Source organism: Callithrix jacchus, chromosome 3 (genome assembly GCF_049354715.1).
Source record: "Callithrix jacchus isolate 240 chromosome 3, calJac240_pri, whole genome shotgun sequence".
Taxonomy (NCBI): domain Eukaryota; kingdom Metazoa; phylum Chordata; class Mammalia; order Primates; family Cebidae; genus Callithrix; species Callithrix jacchus.
The window spans coordinates 6605146-6624387 of NC_133504.1; the positions used below are offsets into that span (position 1 = coordinate 6605146).

Genomic DNA, 19242 nt, shown 5'->3' on the forward strand with positions numbered 1-19242 from the left:
CACTTCCCTGTTGGAGACCTCGCTGTCTCTAGGAAGGTGCATCTCGAACCTTAGCATCCCTCGGAGAGCTTCTTAAAGCATTGCTGGGTTGCACCCCCAGAGTTTCTGATTCAACAGGTCTGGTCTGATTTGCTTTCTTAACAAGTGCCAGGTGTTCCCCAGACCACACTTTGAGAAGCTTGGCTCTCGGATGCGCCTGTGCACCTAAGATTTCAGTCCTGCTGCTTCTTTCTGCTCGTCCTGACTCTGCCTGAACTCTTCTGCTCGGCCAGTGTTCCCTGGAGTCCCTCTGGTCACTTAGAGATGAGACTTGGGCTCCTTCAGAACAAGCTTGTGTCTTGTTCACCTTATCCCCATCTGCCCATTCACAGCTAGGGGTGTGCTCCTCTGCTGAGTGCAGAAAGTGGTGTTGCTTCTGAAGAGATAGCCTTGAAAAAGACCATGAATGCATTTCTGTTGCGTCAAGAGGTGTAGAAGGCACCATCCTAAGCAGAGCATTGTGAGGACCTCCCTGTGCAGCAAGGCCTCCTAGGCCTGGCATCTCTAGGCCATGCTGAGACAACCACGCTTCACTGTGCATCTATGGTACTTTTCTTATTTCTTTCACTCCCTCTCACTTTCCCTATTTTCTATTGTTTTGTCCTTTCCTCCTTTCTCTTTCTACCTTAGCCTTGGTGCACTAGGTGTTTTTGGTGGCTTCATGGGTTGAGGAGGCTTGTGATACTCACTACAAAGCCACAGAATTCCTTCTGAACTTCAGCCTATTTGTTGGCGTCAAGATCGAGGTGACGGAGGCCTTGTACTATAGTTAGAGCATGCTACTGGGTGCACGAGTAATATTCTACGCCATCGTATTTTACAGGAAAGTTCTTTAACAAAAAATAACCCTGTAAGTAGACTCATGATGTCTCATTTTACAGAAAAGAAAGCAGACTCAGCGATTAAGTAGTGCAAGGCACTACAGTGAAGATGTTCTTCCATTCGTAGGCACACAAAGAATCACTTTTTTGCTTTATGAAGTAGCTTAATAAGAATGTTTGGAACCATGGCTGTAGGTATTAGGAAGTTTCTGCCGAGAGAGAAGACAGCATGATGATTAAAAGATATGATTGGGTCATATTTACTACAGAAAACTGTTTGCAGTTTTGGATCAAGAGCTACTCATATGTAGCACACAGTAGATATTGACAGAATGTCTATAAATGTATAAGCATAGAAAAAACACTGGCAGGAACTTACCAGACTATTAATAGTAATCATTTTTCCTTGATATTCTTCTGTATCACTTAAATGTTTGTTTTTTGTTTTTGTTTTTCGAGACGGAGTCTCGCTCTGTTACCAAGCTGGAGTGCAGTGGCTCAATATCGACTCACTGCAACCTCTGCCTCCTGTGTTTAAGCGATTCTCCTGCCTCAGCCTCCCGAGTAGCTGGGACTACAGGTGTACACCACCATGCCCTGGTTATTTTTTTTGTATTTTTAGTAGAGACAGGACTTCACTCTGTTGGCCAGGATGGTCTCAATCTCCTGACCTCATGATCTGCCTGCCTCGGCCTCCCAAAGTGCTGGGATTACAGGCATGAGCCATCATGCCCGGTTTTAAATGTTTTTTAAACAGTATATACATTATAACTTAAGGAGGGACAAAAAGCAAAAGAGCTTGTAGGAAGAGGAGTGGATCATCCTAACAAAAATAGAAGAGCCCCTGGAAACAGATCAGGCAGTCAGCACCTTCTCAGGGGTCTCCGTGTCACTACCTCCCTGACACCCATTCATTTCGTCCTCAGTGCTGCCTGCCCAGACTGTCTGCTCTGAGACTTAGGTTTTCTCCCTTGTTTTTGGTGTCTCCTGTATTCTTAAGCCAGAAACGATCTCGTCCACTTTTGGACAGCTCTTTCCTGTTGGTACCAGAAGTTCTCATATCACAGTCTAATTTCTCCAAGGGTTTCCAGACTGTTGCAAAAGTGAAGACCCCTCTCTGAAATTTAAAAAAAAACAAAAAAGATGGGCTCTAACATCATAGTCATTGTGCTTTTATTCATCGGTCGCTAAAGAGTGCTTTTTGGCTTTCTGTGGATGTCTGGATGCGTTCCAGTGTCCATTGGCCCCAAAGGACTCAGCAGCTCACAGTGGAGACCTGCCACCTCTAGAGACTACGGCTGTTACTGTGGGAAGCTAGGCCCTGCCGCCTTACCCGTGGTCAGGAGTATACTTAGGAAGCCAGCAGATGAAGGCGGCTTAGAGAACGGCGCACAGCGTTGTCACATCTGCATGCCTGTCATGCTGGAAGTAGAACTAGTAAAAACCTGTCTCTGCACATTCGTATGTTTTGCAGCTGATGATTTTAACTGCTAGAGATGCTGTGCAAGGAAGTGAAGTTTCCAGCGATTATATTGTGGCTGGTGAGGAGATAAAACAGTGGAAATAGTCTCAAAAGAATATAGGTAACATTTTAGAAGTATAAGCAAGTGAGGTTCATTTCCACCGGGGCTGAACAGGGTCAGTGCTCTGTGCTGTGGGTGGTGGTGGCTTGAGAACTGGCAGTGTGTGTAGTGGCGGTTTCCGGTTCTCCTGTGGCTCTCTTTGGCCTTATCCGGCAGGTCCAGCACGTGCAGGTCTGTGAACCTCTTTTCGTTTGCGACAGCCCTGTTGCCTTAGGCGTGTTTCCCTGAAGCCTGTGCTCACCTCCAGGTGAGTGATTGATTTACATCAGCGCATCTTGTGCTTCAGTCATTCAGCAGACACCGAGCAGCCGTTCCCCAGGCAGCCCCTGGAGGGGTGCATCTATACAACATACATAACATATATATAACATAACTGTATGTTAGACTTCGTATTTCATTTTTAAACATTTTATTTTTTTAATGGAAAAACAAATTTCATGTATTTACGGTATATGATAGGAACAAGCTCAGGACATCTATTTTTAATAAAGATGGTGACTATATGTTCACTATTAGTTGGTGACTATAGTTAATAACAATGGACTATATATCTGAAATTACTAAGACAGTAGATTTTAAGTGCTCTCACTACAAATAAGTGATAAGGAGGTAAGGAGTGGATATGTACCTTAGCTCGATTGAGCCGTTCCACAGTGCATGCGTTTATCATCGCACCACGAAGGATCTTTATTTTTAACACTTTCTTCTAACATGCTCCCTTTTCTTTTTTGATAGGGTAGTGGTGGTGCTCGAAGATCCACGCTACTTGACAGCGATGAGCCCTTGGTGTGTTTCTATGAGGATGTCACAACATTATACGAAGGTTTCCAGAGGGGAATACATGTGTCAAGTAAGCATTTTCCTGCATCTGCGTGGCTACTCCTTGCCGTTTTTCAGGAAGAAATAGTGGCCTTTCAGAAATACACATTTGCTCCTGTCTTTCACCTCCTTAGTATTGCTCAGGCCTCTCTGTCTCCTCTGTAACTTCCCCAGAGTCAATCCCAAAGCCCACTGGACCCTCTACATAGTCCCTGTGACCCCAGGGGCTCCATGGTCAAATACGTGAGCATCATGTCCCGTATTTTATGATAAGTCACATGTTACACGAGTGCACGATGGGCTCTGACGTTTCCTGCAGTTCAGATGTCTGTTAAACTGGGCCCAATCCAGCATTTTTCATGCTTACTTGACCATGAGACCCTATTTTGATAAAGAAATACTGACATCCCAGTATGGCAGTATTCTGTTAGAGACACTTGTGAAATGTTGGCTCATGGGATTACCCTTCATTACTAACTGTGTGGTAAGAAACCCTGTGATACCCAGCACACCTCCTTTCCAGCCCGTCCCTCCCAGGCGTCCTGTACATGGCCCTCGGGTCACACGGTCCCTCCCCCGCGTCCTGTACATGGCCCTCAGGTCATACTGTCCCTGCCAGGCGTCCTGTACGTGGCTCTCGGGTCATACTGTCCCTCCAAGGCGTCCTGTACGTGGCCCTCGGGTCACACTGACCCTCCCAGGAGTCCTGTACGTGGCCCTCGGGTCACACTGTCCCTCCCAGGCATCCTGTACATGGCCCTCGGGTCATACTGTCCCTCCCAGGCGTCCTGTATATGGCCCTCGGGTCATACTGTCCCTCTCAGGCGTCCTGTACGTGGCCCTCGGGTCACACTGAATTTCCTGCAGAGCCACCACTACCTCTGCTCTCTCCCAGCCCGGAGCATTTGTGCAGTTTTTTGTTGTTGTTTTTTAGAAACGGGGTCTTGCTTTGTTGCCCAGGCTTGACTCAAACTTCTGGTCTCACACGGTCCTCCTGCCTCCGCCTCCCAAAGCACTGAGCCACCACGCCCAGCCTTGTGCACCTTTGTTCTTGATCATAAAGCCTCTTTCTACCCCCAGCCTGGGTGCTTGATGTATTCTTATTAATCTTTTAAAATTCTCACTGCATTTTACCTTTTCTCTGAAACCTTCCTAGTCTATCGTTTTCAGCCCCTGCCTCCTAGTGAGACATTTCTTCCCTTTTCCCTCCCAGCCCCTTATATTCTTTCTGCATAACCCCTGATGGCACAGAGGTGTTCACCTGGCATTCTGCCCCCTAACCCCCAGCCTGAGCTCCTTGAGAACAGGGTGGCTGTCAGTTATCTCACTTCACAGCACAGACAGTGGCTGGCATATGGTGGGCACCCCACTAACGCATCCTCAGTGAAGGGAGGGGTACCCTCTGGTTTTCCAAGTCCTCTTTCTATTCTAGTCACTTTGTTTTTGCTTATACCAGGTTCGTCTCTGAAAATGGTTGTGGAATCCATGCTTTGTTATTTAAATCTTCTGATGTTTATCTTTAATTTGGGCCACTGCTAGCTAGATTGTAATCTCTTTATGGTCAGGAGATGTATATAAGCGATGCATACATTTAGGAACGATTATTAAAAACAAGATAAGTGTTTACCTCTTTATTCCGGTTCAGGGTCATGGGTGAGTGGAGCCCGTCTGGGCAGCCCAGGGTGTCAGCTGGTATTGCTGGCTCTATCCCTCATGATATGCTGCATGTAATATGCACTCGGGAAGTTGCTATTGTTTCTTACTTGACACTGGTAACATTGGATGTCTCAGCGCAGCGTGTTCGTCCCAGTGTTGCCATAGCAGGTGCATCCAGCCCCATTACAAAGGAAAAGCAAGCTTACTTGTGTATTATTTAATTTACAAACATTTTCAAAGTTGGTGTCAAGGTCAGGGTTTGTCTGTGGTAGTTAATATCCATCAGACGGATCAGCCTAACACATGGCACGTGAAAAAGTGTGTGTGTGTGTGTGTGTGTGCTTTTTCAACATCACAGAGCATGTATATGGTAAGTCCTCAGTTAATGTCTTTGGTAGGTTCCTGGAAACTGCAACTTGAAAACGAGTATAATAAAACCGACTTTCCCGTAGGCTAATTGATGCGAACAAGAGTTAAATTCCCACAGCATATCTCTAGTCAGAAAAAACATCAGCAGACTTCTAAAGACCACACTTCTTACATTAAACATTGAAATAAATGTGAGCGATGCATACATTTAGGAACAATTAATAAAAACAAGATAAGTGTTTACCTGTTTATTCCGGTTCAGGGTCATGGGTGACTGGAGCCCATCTGGGCAGCCCAGGGTGTCAGGTGGGAGCTGCCCTGGCCGGGACACCCTCTCGACATAGGGCGACTCATACTCACAGCCGCTCACACTCTCCCACTCACCCACTCTCACTAGGACCCTGGGGATGCACCAGTTCACCTCACAGGCACAGCTTTGGGATGTGGGACGGACCAGAGCTCCCAAGAAAAACCACCAGATGTGGGGAGAACCACATCTGACATGCGTGATATGCCGTTAGTTGAGGACCTGCCACATACATGTAAATGTATATATGTTTATCCAGGAGCATGGTGATGTACATTATGCTTTTGACTCTCTTCTGATCCGAAGACAAGTTACATAACTTCTCTTTGGTCACTTGCTCTCCCTGGAAAATGAAAGTCCTTCTATGGGTGTGTCAGAGAAGGTGAGGGAGAGTAGTCCGGTCTTCTTGGTCTAGACTCACTAAAGAGCTGCTGTGCAGGTCTCGGTTTGCTTTTTTTTTTTTTTTCCCAGAGGAGCATTTTATTCTAAGCTTTTATTTCTTAGGCTACTATAGAGTTAAACTTCTACAAAAGAGCGAAACCCAGCATTTGAATAAGGAGCAGAAGTTTGTGGAATGATAGAAGAAGCCCGCCTAGAGTTTTTAAACCTAGTACTTTGAAACTGCACCGAGGAGGCCGTTTATAAAGATGGAGTTCCCTGCTTCTCAGTGACTCTCATCTCTAGCTGCTCTTTTGTGCCATCAGGGAGCTTCTGAAAAATACTGAGGCCTAGGCCCCATCCCTGTCCAACTGAGTAAATAATGCTGAAGCCTGGGCATCATAGAGCCTAGGTATAGTATTAAGTTCCCCTGGTCAGCCTGAGGCTTAATGACCGTGGTTCTAGAGCTGGAGTTGGCGTACATTTTCTGTAAAAAGCCTGATAGTAAACGATTTTGGCTTTGGTACCATACGGTCTTGGTTGCCACTATTCAACTGCAGCGTCACACAGAACAGAAATGAATGAGTGTGGCTGTGTGCCACTGTCGCTGCATTTACAGAAACAGGCGCTGGGCCTGATTTGGCCCTTGGCTGTAGTGTGCCCGTCTCTGTTTTCGAGAAATAAAATTGCATCGTTGCATACAGCTAATGCAATTTTTTTCCTGGAAACAAGACCTGATTGGACTCATCTTGTACGGCCCTGTTTTTTTACAGTCTCTGTAAGTTGGAGAGGGTCCGGGAAGAACTCTTCGTTTTCATCAGGACGGTTTCTAGGGATGGCAGAGAAATGGGTGTGTCTGGGCTGTGTCCTCCCCAGCCGTGTGGCTGACTCCGGAATCTGCATGTGCAGCACTGCTGTTCTCCAGGGCCTGATCTGTGTGATGGGGCCAGCCCGGCCTCCCGTCCTACTTCCTCAGGTCCTCACATCAAATCAGAGCCCCCTCACGAATACTCAAACCTAACACGCCAAAGCCAGATGCATTTTGGTCCCCTTTTGCTTCTTGGAAACCTGAATGGGAATCTGGACGCATCCTGGTACTTCGTAACTTTGGCTTCACAAACGCCCTTCACGTCCCCTCATTTTGCGTCTTTTCTTTGGTTTGGTTTTTCTGCAGTCATGACTTTACCCATGTAACTAGGATTCCAGGTAATTCTTGATACCTTTGGTCATCAGAATTTGGACACATAAAGAATTATATTTTCCTTTGCATATTCTGAGTTAGAATGCTCACAGACTTCTTGAAAAGTGTTGATGAATGCCTCTTCTGAAAAGGTATCTCATTTCTGCTACAGCAGGATCTCTGCCACCGTCTGCTGACTCCTAGTCTAAACCAGTAGGGTGTTAAAGAGGAATTCACAAATTAAGTGTCCTTATGAGTTGGATTTTGCCTTTCCTTCCCTTTGTCCCCCTCTCCTGCCCCACTTAAACAAAACAGAAATAAACAAGAAAATAAAAAATCAGGCCAAAACTGGGGGAGAAAACATTTCCAATCTGAAGTCACCCTTTCTTATCTGAGAACTAAAGTCGAGTCTACCTGATATTTAGTAGAATAGGGTTGGGTTACAAATTAAAATCTAGGAAACTTTACGTGCGTTCAGCCCATCCATTGTTCCTTCTCTTTTTTAGATAATGGCCCCTGTTTAGGCTCTCGGAAACCAGACCAACCCTATGAATGGCTTTCATACAAGCAGGTGAGTTTGTATGAAACAGGCTCTGTGGGCTACTCTCGCTTGCAGGGATGCTTCCGTACGTGAGTGCTCGGGGCCGGAAGGTTTCTACAAAGCGTTTGTGCCGGACCAGCTCAGAGCATTGCCGTAAGCATGGGGCGTCCGAGGAGAAGCCTGACCCAAAGGTTTAGGGAGAATGAGTTAAGGAATTTAACTAGTAGTTCAAAGCACTGTATTTCAAAGCTGTTGTGGATACATTGTGAAGTCGAGTATAATATTTAAGATAAAATTCTAGAAACTGCTCCTCTCCCGGTCCCCCTGGGAGGATGGGATTATTCCTCTCCACCTAAGGAGTACCGGAAGAACACAGAAGCTGGAACATGGAAACATGTCCTCATTTTACAGATGACGAGAGCCTGTCCCAGGAAGAGAGGTGACTCACCCAAGGTCATAGCTGGTTAGTGGCAGAACCAGGACCAGAAGCAGGGCCTGTAGCCTCTTGTGTGGGCTCTCCTAGTATGTCCCGCTGACCTTCAAAGCTGTCTTTGGCCATCTCACCACCCATGTGACACTTACCCCCAGGACAGCCATAGGGAGGAGCACAGATGTTGGGGAAGACACTTGTGTTACTGCAGGAGCACAAAGGAAGCTGGGATCTATCTGAGTGTGGTGTCCCTTGTCAGTCTCTAGTCCCCACCGTCGATGGCTACAACTGTTGAAACAGCTGTTCGTAAGTGGCAGTAGCAGTGCAGGAAGATGTTGCTGTTTATTCTTATTTTTATCATGATTACAATTAATGTAGATGCCACGGCTCTTCCCCAGTCCACGTGGCATCCTGGGACAGGCGGGCGCCCCAGACATGCCAGCTCTGTTTTGCTGCCTGCTGCTTCCACACAGCTGTCCAGTAAAGGCTCCTGCCGCTGGCTCCCCCTCTCCTGCTCTAAGGCAGGTAGTCTTGCGGATTCATGAATAAAAATGCACTTCCTCCATCTGGGTTTTGTGTGAAGGGCGGTTCAGGAGCTGTTGTGTTTGGGGTGCATCTGCGGAAGGGATCGTTCTCTGCAGACGCAGAGCCACACTCCGGCAGTAGTGCTTGTTGGTTCTTCTCAGACCTAAGTGCATGATTTCTCCCCAGCCATCCTCTGGGGTCGACAGGATGCAGAAGGCTTTGCTTGAGAGGTGTTGGTCTGTGACTTCTCACACCTCCCCTGTAGGAGGAGCTAGGATCGGTAGCTCACAATACTGGAAGGATTTCCCGTTTGAGCCAAATAGTAGTTTCCTGCACAAATGTAGTTTCAGGGATCCCTCATTTTCACAAGTGTAAGAACAGCTTGTGTGTGTTGAACACATAGCACTGCATGATGGTCCTGAGGCCTCATGGAACCCTCCGTGCCTCCTGGGTTACTTCTGTTGTTTATTGGCTAGAAGAGAGAACCTTCCATTGCAGATTGGCGTTTTCAAGGCAGATTGAAAATCACCGGGGGTTCTGAAGGTGTGAATCTGTGACTTGCATGCTTCATTTGGAAGTGGGTGAAGATACAAAACTGAAGCCAACTTGGATTTGCACATTCAAATCTTTTTTTTTTTTTCAGTCATCCAATGAATATGACCTTTTAGTGGCGAGGAATGCCTTAAAGGGTTTTTCTTTTTTTTAGAATGTATGACCTGTCTTTCTAGAAGATAAATGTGCACGTATTATTCAATAATATTTACCAGCTATATAGCATCCAATTGCAGGCATTTCTCAGGTTCCAATTCCTTAAATGCAACCAAGACTTTCGAACTCCCCTGTGGAGGAGAGGGTAATGAGCCTGTTTGTGTCATCCTATTGTCACCTTACCAGAATCAGTCTGATCCCCATAGGCAGAGCCAGGATGATGCCAGTGCCCAGAACCAATAGGATTTCAGGCCAGGGGCAGGTGTGGCCTTATTTCCTGCGGGTATGGGTGTGCTTTAAGAGTGCTCTTAGAATTTGCCAACAGAGAATAAAAAAATTAACTCCAGGTGGGGCACAGTGACTCACACCTATAATCTTAGCACTTTGGAAGGCCAAGGTGGGCAGATTACCTGAGGTTGGGATCAAGAGCAGCCTGGCCAACATGGGGAAACCCTGTCTTTACTGAAAAATACAAAAATTATCTGGGCATGGTGGCAGGTGCCTGTAATCTCAGCTACTTGGAAGGCTGAGGCAGGGAGAATGCTTGAACCCTGGAGGCGGAGGTTGCAGTGGGTCAAGATCATACCACTGCACACTGCACTCCAGCCTGGGCAACAGAGACTCTTGTCTCAAAAAAAAAAAAAGAACTGCAAAGTTTAAGATTTCTTTAAAATTTTAATTTATTTGGGGTAGGGAAGGGGAGAGGATAGGATAACTGTGCCAAATATTGCAAAGCTACCAATTTTTACTTAGTTATTATAATGTGCATTCTTATATTTACAGTGTTGCTTATCACTAATATTGTCCTAAGTTCGGTGCAGTCTTCATAATTATAATATTTACTATGTAGCATTTGCTTAGTAATTTACCATCATTTACGTAATTGTGCAGCCATTGGATGATTAGGTTTTTTACCCTAGAGATTTTCGATGGAATAATTTTGAAATCTTTGCATATGTTTATATGTAGGCTTTTTTTTTTTTTTTTTTGGATTGGGGTCTTGCTCTGTCACCCAGGCTGGAGTGCAGTGGTGTGAGCTCAGTACACTGCACACTCTGCCTGCCGGGTTCAAGTGATTCTCCCGCTTCAGCCTCCCAGGTAGCTGGGATTACAGGTGCCCAGCACCACGCCTAGCTAATTTTTGTATTTTTAGTAGAGATGGGGTTTTACCATGTTGGCCCGGCTAGTCTCGAGCTCCCTCAAGTCATCTGCCCGCCTTGGCCTCCTAAAGTGCTGGGATTATAGTCATGGGCCACCATGCCAGGCCTATATGTAAGCTTTTAAAAACCTTCTCCTGAGACTGAATTGTTTCCTAAGAATACATTCTCAAGAATGGAACTGTAGAACTAAATGATAAGAGCTTGCTCATATTTTTTTATAGGTCTCTCAAAAAAGTTGCTGTTTTTGTGTTTGTACCAAATAAACGAGTTTTGGCTGCTTTATAAATTAAAAAAAAACTCATGTCTCTATTAATTTTATAATTTTATAAAACTAAAATAGAAAAATAATGCCTAAGAAGCCCTACCATATAATTCTCCATGACCTGTCGCGGTTGGGGTAAGATTAATTTGCTTTGCAGAAGGAACCCTTCTCTTAATTCTGATTTCTTGTGAATAAAACCTTGTGTTTTACAAAAAAAATAAAAAATCCATCAGTAAAGGCATATGTGCACGTGGCATCTCCCCGTCTGTACGCAGTGTTGCTTGCTGGCTGAGGTGCAAGTCTGTCATCCGTCAGCTTTGGTTCTGGAGTTGGGGCCCAGTGCCGTTTCTGACTTTTCCTCTCGGTTTTAGGTTGCAGAATTGTCGGAGTGCATAGGCTCAGCGCTGCTCCAGAAGGGCTTCAAGGCCGCCCCGGATCAGTTTGTTGGCATCTTTGCTCAAAATAGACCGGAGGTAGGAGCCAGTAGGTACTTGCTGTACATGACTTTGAGAATTCTCAGATCCAAGGGCCTAACTTCTGCTAGAGACCAGATTTTGTAGTCTGATTTCTACTAAAAATACCTTAGAAATACCTTGTGTTATACCTTAGAAAATTGCACATATGAAAACCTGAACCAGGACCATTTAATTGCCTTTAAGAGAAAACAAAAAATTACTTTTTGGGGGGGATTATTTTAGTTTTTTTTTAACCAGGTTCCCAGACAAAATCCTTAGAACAGATAACAAAGAAGTCATTTTACTTTAAGAGTCACCTCTGTGGCGCCCGACACAGTGGCTCACGCCTGTAATCCCAGCACTTTGGGAGGCTGAGGTGGGCAGATCACCTGAGGTCAGGAATGCAGAGCCATCTCTGCTAAAAATACAAAAAATTAGTTGCGCATGGTCACAGGTGCCTGTAATCTCAGCTACTCAGGAGGCTGAGGCAGGAGAATCGCTTGAACCCAGGAGGTGGAGGTTGCAGCGAGCTGAGATCATGCCGTTGCCCTCCAGCCTGGGCAACATGAGCAAAACTTTGTCTCAAAAAAAAAAAAAGTCACCTATGTGGTTAGAAAAGTGGCATTAATAAGTTATTAAAGTAATTTGCAGTCTCCTTGGTTTCCTTTCTGAAAGCTATGAGGCTTTCCCTCTGGTTGGTTTCTAGAGTTTAAAATACCGTGGGCAATGGGACAGTACTCCCCACTCACCAGCCTTCATTTGGGCAGTCTCTCATTGGCGGTCTAGGCCCAGCACGGTTTCTATAAACCACTGTGTGAAAGTGTGTCAGTCCGTTTTCAGGCTGCTGATAAAGACATACCCGAGACTGGGAGGAAAAAGAGGTTTAATTGGACTTATAGTTCCACATGGCTGGGGAGGCCTCAGAATGGCGGGGGACAAAAGATACTTCTTACGTGGCAGCGGCACGAGGAAGAAGCAAAAGTGGGAACCCCTGATAAACTCATCAGATCTCCTGATACTTACTCACTATCACAAGAATAGCACAGGAAAGGCCAGCCCCATGATTCGATAACCTTCCCCTGGGTTCCTCCCACAACATGTGGGAATTCTGGGAGATACAATTCAAGTAGAGATTTGGGTGGGGACACAGCCAGACATATCAGAGTGAGTTTAAATGAGCAGCTCTTTTAGCGTGACTCAACGGTAGCAGGTCTAGCAGTCTTGGAAAAATGCAGGCACCTGGCTTGAAGAAATCGAATTTATTCTTAATACCTACTTGTGTCCAGAAGACATGCTGGCTCAGTCGCTGTGCTACTGAGTTTTTTTTTTAAATAAATAAGGATGGCTTCTTAGAGTTTTGTCACCTTTCAAGGGGAAAACAGCACTCTCCACAGCTGGACTGTGGGTGGGCTTGTAGAATGTAGTTTTTTTTTTTTTTTTTAATCCCAAATGACATCAAAATGTTTGTTTTGGTGGAATTTTATCATGATTCTAGTACTGCAAAATGAATCTCTTACTTCAAGAAGTAGGTTCCTTCATATGTGTATGAGTTCGTTCAACAAATGTTTGCTGAGCACCTGTTATATATAGTCAGACACTGTGTGGGGGTGCCAAAATACAGTGACTCAGTCCCTCTTCGTGAGGTACCACATAAGGAAATACAGACCTAAACACTGGTGCTTTCTCTGTCATGTGGTAAGTGTGGACACAGAGCAGAAGGATTATAGAAGCTCAGTCAAGGAGGGCTTCCTGGAGGTGGCACCTGAGTAGAATCTTGAAGGAAATAGGCGTGGGGAGGCAAAGAGAATGCCCACGTTCACATCTGTGTCTGGGAGCGGGACATTTTCATGTGGTGGAGTGGCAGGAAAGAGCGCTTTCCTTATGTGCCACATGTACCCAAGGAGCCTGGACCTGATCTCCATGTTGGTGGCTGAAAATTCCTTCTGGGAAAACACCAAAACTCAGAAGCCCAATTCCAGGCCAACTGGATGTGAGCAGGTTGTGCCCCCTTCCCCCAGCTGTGCCTTTATGTGTCCTACGTGTTGGAGTTCTGCAGATGACTTCATTAGAAAAGTGTAGCCGGAGGGAGTGGGGGGCCCTTGGGAATGATGGTGAAAGAGTGGTCTTTCACCTTTGTCCAGTAGTAGGGCAGTGGCTGTGTGGCCAGTGCCTTCAGACACATCTTACTGCATCTTCCACGTGGCGATGTGGCCAGTTGTCTCACTTTTTTCCTTCACTTTTCTACAGGGACTTGATCAAAACAGTTTCACTGTTAGACAAGGTACTCCTTATCTATTCCAGGCCATACAGGGTCCTGCTGCCAGAGGGATCTTCCTCAAGCCCCAAGCCACTGTTTTGCTGAGAAATCATCAGTGGCTGCTCCTGCTCTCCACCCAGAACTGTCTGTGCCAGTCAGATCGCTCTCACCACCCCCTGCCCCTGCTTTCGATCCTGCTGTCCCCTCTGTTAGCATCTCCCTGCCTCCCTCTGTCTCTCTCTCTCTCTCTCTCTCTCTCTCTCTCTCTCTCTCTCTCTCTCTCTCTTTCTTTTCCTCTGTCTGTCCAAAGGCAATCTCAGGTACACCCTCACAGTAGCATCTGCAGCCACCTTGGCCCATGGTGGGCTCACTTATCTCTGAGTCAGTCACTGACATTGTTAATTATCTTTTCACATATTTGCCTCAATTCTTCAGGCAGATTTTAATTCCTCCCTCCCTTCCTCACTCCTCTTTCTGTCTCTTTGTTACTCTCTCTCTTTCCTTCCTTCCCTCCCTCCCTTAAGCTCTCTTTGTACATGCATACATACAGGCTCTCACTCCGTCACCCAGGCTGGAGTGCAGTGGTGTGATCACAACTCACTGCAACCTCAACCTCCTGGGTTCAAGCAGTCCTCCCGCCTCAGCCTGCCAAGTAGCTGGGACTACAGGTGTGTGCCACCATGCCCAGCTAACTTTTGTAGAAGCGGAGTTTTGCCATGTTGCCCAGGCTGGTCTTGAACTCTTGGGCTAAGCTGATTCCCCCGACCTTGACCTCCTGAAGTGCTGGGATTACCGGTGTGAGCTAGTATGCCCGATCCTAATTTCTTCTTAAGAAGGGGATAAGTGTTTTGTTCTCATTGTGAATCCCTCATAGCACCTGGCACAGAGTAGTAGATACCCAAATGTTAGTTTTGCTGCATCAAACGTTTTCACTTTGAATCTCTCTTGAGTGTCGTTTTTCTTATTGATTCTGTGATGACGTTTTGTTTTCTCTCCCTGACCTTTACTGTTTGTGTAGTGGGTGATTATTGAACAAGGATGCTTTGCTTATTCGATGGTGATCGTTCCACTTTATGATACCCTTGGATCCGAAGCCATCACGTACATACTCAACAAAGGTACGGCTTTTTTTTGCCTGGATTATTGGCCTAGTCATTGGTTAGATTCAGTGACTTTACATTTGCTTACATTTGATTTGACAAGGATTTTACATTTAAATGTGTGTCTACCTTTTTATTCAAAGAATGTTGTACTTCAAGTATCCTTGTGCCAGATATAACAGAGTCAAACTTTTGACATGTTAGAGCTTATTCTTCATTGTATCTCTTCATTTACAGCTGAACTCTCTCTAGTTTTTGTTGACAAGCCAGAGAAGGCCAAACTCTTACTAGAGGGCGTAGAAAATAAGTTAACACCAGGCCTTAAAATCATAGTTCTCATGGATGCCTATGGCAGTGAACTGGTGGAACGAGGCAAGAAGTGTGGGGTGGAAGTCATCAGCATGAAGGCAATGGAGGTGAGTTCCCCTGCCTCCTTCCCTAGGACTTCCCCTGGAGCCACGTTGGCTCACACAGTCTGTCCAGTGCTACCTTGTGCCATCATGCAGTCCCCATCAGTGACCCAGGAAAGAGCAGAAATTTCTGTCTCATAACTGGAGAAAGGGTTCTACGTCCATGCCCAGTGTTAACACATCACACCTTACCCAAGTGCTTTCAGCAGTCATGTATTTATCCCAGAGCACTGACAGGCTGTGGAAGTGGGAATTTCAGCTTCAGGCAGGTGGAACTTCCAGTTTCTGTGTCTTCTTTGGGCTTTAATGCCTTCTGCTTATTGATTTGTCTCTATTGCCAAGCCGAGTATAGAAATCAGCCTCATCATTCTTTTCCTGGGTGGCTCTTAGAGAGCCCTGGTGAATTTCCAACATACATGTTTGATTTGGTTTATTTTCATATTGAATCTTTTAAGAGTCACACTAACCAACTTTAAAAGCAGACATTCCAGGAGAATGAGTGTGGGGCATGCTCAGTGTGGGTGCTGACATCAGATGATTGAAGACGCTGGTCCCCGTCAGCTGGACTTGGATTAGAGTTCCATCCAAGGAACATGGCCAGAGGAAGCTCTTTTTATATACGTATCATAGCAAGTCACAGGAAAACAGAGCCAATCGTTCTCTTTCTAAAGATGTTAGAAATCTTTTTCTGAAAGGATTTTAAATTTTTATGTGTGGTTTTCCTCCTCCTACAAAGAATTGGAGGCTATAGTAAGGATCTGTAGAACCTTTCCTGAGGAACCTGTAGGCACGGGGAAGCTCGTGTGTTCTAACAGAACCTTCTCTCTGTGCATGTGTGTGGACCTGCCTGACTCTCAGTAGCATCGAACATGATTCCGCAAGTGCTGACCTGTGTGCTTTCTTGTTGAATTGGGGTCTCAGCTGGCTGGTTACCTAGTGTTTCCCCTCTTCTGTTTTTTCATTTCGAACCCCCTTTTACTCTAATGCAGTCTCTTTCCCTGCCTTCCCTTTTATTCCCCTCCCTCCTCACAGATGCAGGAATTTTTCTGGTTTTTTTTTTGACTGCTGTATGATAAAGCAGTAATGTTAAGATTTAAAAATTATTTAGATGATTGAAGATTATAATATAAAGTTTATATTAAAGTAAGAATTTATGGAAGACATTGTTTTACCTGCTTAATATGATTCATACTTAGTTTTTAAAAATATTCTGAGCAAAAGACGAAGGTCTGAAGAAATGAATTTAAAATTAGCATTATGGTTGATCTTGTGGTTGACTTTATATTAATGTATTTTTTAAGGGATCAAAAATAGAATCATTGGTATTTGGAATGTTTGCACTTTTTAATAATCATGAAAATTTTAAACATACAAATAGTCGAAAGAATTTCTTAGCAGATGCTGTGTGCCCACCGCCAACTGACATTTCAGTATATTTGCTTTATCATGTATCAACCTATCACTCTCTCCTTCCATTCATCTTGGTTTTTTGATGCATTTTCAGTAAGTAGCAGATTTTTTTACTCCTAAATACTTCAGTGTGTTTATCATTAACTAGAATTCAGTTTTTGTTTATGGGTTTTTTTTTCTTAGAACATAAAAATGACAAGTTTTTTAAAATAATTGCAGTATTTTTCCTAAATGATAACATAACACACATGTAAGGCTGTGAAAACTTCCATGACAATAGAGCACTAATTTGGATGATGTTTGTTCCCAATAAATTAAGAGCCAAACTCTGTGTAAATGGTTTATTTAACATCAGTTTTTGAAGAATTGGACATCTTCAGAAGTTATGTAAGAATTTTCAATAGACGAATAGAAATCTGGAGCTAATAAAGGTTATTTTGAAAAAAATAGAATTATCATTGCTCTAGCTTTTAATTGACTTCTAATTGGACGTATTTCTTCCTGTTCTTAATCAGTGATCTGTCACTTATGTCATTTAAAATGTGATTAAGATAAAAAACTTAATATATGCTGGGCAGAATCTCACTGAGCGCTGAGTACACCCATCTAATTTCCATCCGAATTGAACATGTTCAATGGCACATTCATTCCATATGCTCACTCAAGCTGTTCCAATTTAATAGGAAAAGAATATGAATAGTTCATTTACTAAAATTAATAGATATTAAAGTGGCTCTAATGCAGTAAAGAGAATTCCATCAGTGGTAGTGACTGAAAGCACACTGCTGGGAAATGCTGCCCTGGGCAACGAGTGTGTCATTCTTAACCTTTAAGTCCATTCAGGAAGTAGTCCTAGAGGTTCTGCTGTGGCCTATTTTATAGTTGGAGACTCCCAAATTCTATTTCAACTCTACATGGGGAGATATTTGAGCCTCTCCAAAATGGCTAGCATTTCCATCTAGCAGAGATTGATTTTTCTCCCCAGGTTGCAGATGTCAGTTGTGCGGAGCTGGGTGATGAGGTAGTGCTGTGCTCTGTTTGGAGGATCGTATGGAGTATCTGCATTATCTAGTTATGATTAAGAACAGGGTTTTGTTGAAGGCCCTACTAAGAAATGGAAGTGGGGACCAGAAATGCATTGTAAAGACTTTGACTGCTGGCGGGGAGTGGTGGCTCACACTTGTAATTCCAGCACTTTGGGAGGAAGGGGCAGGTGGATCACAGGGTCAGAAGATGGAGACCTTCTTGGCTAACACTGTGAAACCCCATCTCTACTAAAAGTACAAAAAAAGTTAGCTGGACATGGTGGTGGGTGCCTGTAATCCCATCCACTCGGGACGCTGAGGCAGGAGAATTGCTTGAACCCGGGAGGCAGAGGTTGCAGTGAGCTGAGATTGTGCCACTGACTCCAGCCTGGCGGGGGGTGGGGGCAGAGTGAGACTCCATCTCAAAAAAAAAAAAAGACTTTGACTGCTATTTTTTAATACTTTCTATTTTAAAGGCCAGTCCTAATACCATTTATGTAGTTTTGTGTAAGAGAGAAGGTAACTGGAAAATGGCTTCTCAGGATGAATAAATATTTTGGTTTTGGTTAATTAAGGCTACTGTAGTTTCTTTGATTAGAAAATTATGCTGTTTTCGAGCCAGCTGTGAGTGAACCCCACAGTAAAGGCAGCTTTAACTGGCTTGATATGACCTTATCCGTTACAGTTGGAAAACATTTTCATTTAAGATTTTTTTTTTCTTTCCTAATTAAGGATCTGGGAAGAGCCAACAGACAGAAGCCCAAGGTAAGCACACTGTGTCAGACCCTGCTCTGTCCTCTTTGTAGTTTTCAATATGTATCCCGGGACTTTGTGGCTTATAGTTCTCTTTTCTGGTCTGATTTATACCAGCTTTTTTTTTTTAAATCTTCTTTAGCCTCCTGCACCTGAAGATCTTGCAGTAGTTTGTTTCACAAGTGGGACTACAGGTAAGTGTTGAGATGGAATTGCTTCTGCGTGTGGCAGCCGGTGGTCTGTGCTCTCCCCACCTCTTCTGGATGACTCACCAGCTAATGGTAGATGGACCGAAAGCAGAAGAGAAGGAAGTAGTCCGAGCGCTGTCGTCATGTTGCTCCGTACGGTCTTCTCACAGTCCAGCAGTGCCAGATAATGCCTCAAGCATTTATTAGATTCACCTGTCTTGCTAGGACAGCTTATATTGATGGCTCCCAGGAAGAAAATTTCTGGTTTTTCTTCTCTTATTACTATGTATAGCCTTTAAAATTTGCCTGTATTAATGAAGGGTTTTAAAGATGAGTCAGTGGAAGCGTTGCAGGTCGCACAGGAATTTAGTGTTGTTCGACACTTGGCTTTCACGATGTATCTACCAGGAGAGGTGTCTGAGGCCCTATTTATTTGGAGTTTCTGGGCCTCCTTCATTTCTGTCATTCCTTACTCTCACTTTGTTCTGCTTCATATGTGCTCCACAGGCAACCCCAAAGGAGCACTGATCACTCATCGAAACGTAGTGAGCGATTGTTCAGCTTTTGTGAAAATGACAGAGGTAACTTTTGGGGATCTTGTCATCTTTCTTCATTGGTTAACATTAGTCCTGAGAGAGAAAGTGCTGCATTGGGAGTTAGGACTTTAACACAGGAATTTAGAAGGGAGGTGACATGATTCAGTCCCTAACACCAAGAGCCTATTCCAAACTTGCCTTTTTTTTTTTGAGACGGAGTTTCGCTCTTGTTACCCAGGCTGGGGTGCAATGGCGCGATCTCGGCTCACCACAACTTCCGCCTCCTGGGATCAGGCAATTCTCCTGCCTCAGCCTCCCGAGAAGCTGGGA

The 19242-nt window shown here is 44.6% G+C and overlaps 1 protein-coding gene across 20 annotated transcripts in view; it reads left to right on the forward strand.

Annotated features, from left to right (window-relative positions):
• The window catches only part of ACSL1 (acyl-CoA synthetase long chain family member 1), a 72894-nt gene that overhangs the window by 36591 nt on the left and 17061 nt on the right, over positions 1-19242 (forward strand). For 13 of the 20 annotated variants that reach the window (XM_035292329.3, XM_035292328.3, XM_054252641.2 and 10 more), the window contains 8 exons: positions 3179-3293; positions 7659-7723; positions 11150-11251; positions 14509-14608; positions 14828-15006; positions 18168-18200; positions 18331-18382; positions 18884-18957. In XM_035292329.3, coding sequence (XP_035148220.2) covers positions 3179-3293; positions 7659-7723; positions 11150-11251; positions 14509-14608; positions 14828-15006; positions 18168-18200; positions 18331-18382; positions 18884-18957 — 720 coding nt within the window. The remainder of the gene's footprint in view (positions 1-3178; positions 3294-7658; positions 7724-11149; positions 11252-14508; positions 14609-14827; positions 15007-18167; positions 18201-18330; positions 18383-18883; positions 18958-19242) is intronic. The other 7 variants (XM_078366020.1, XM_078366017.1, XM_078366022.1 and 4 more) reach the window with 1 other exon arrangement.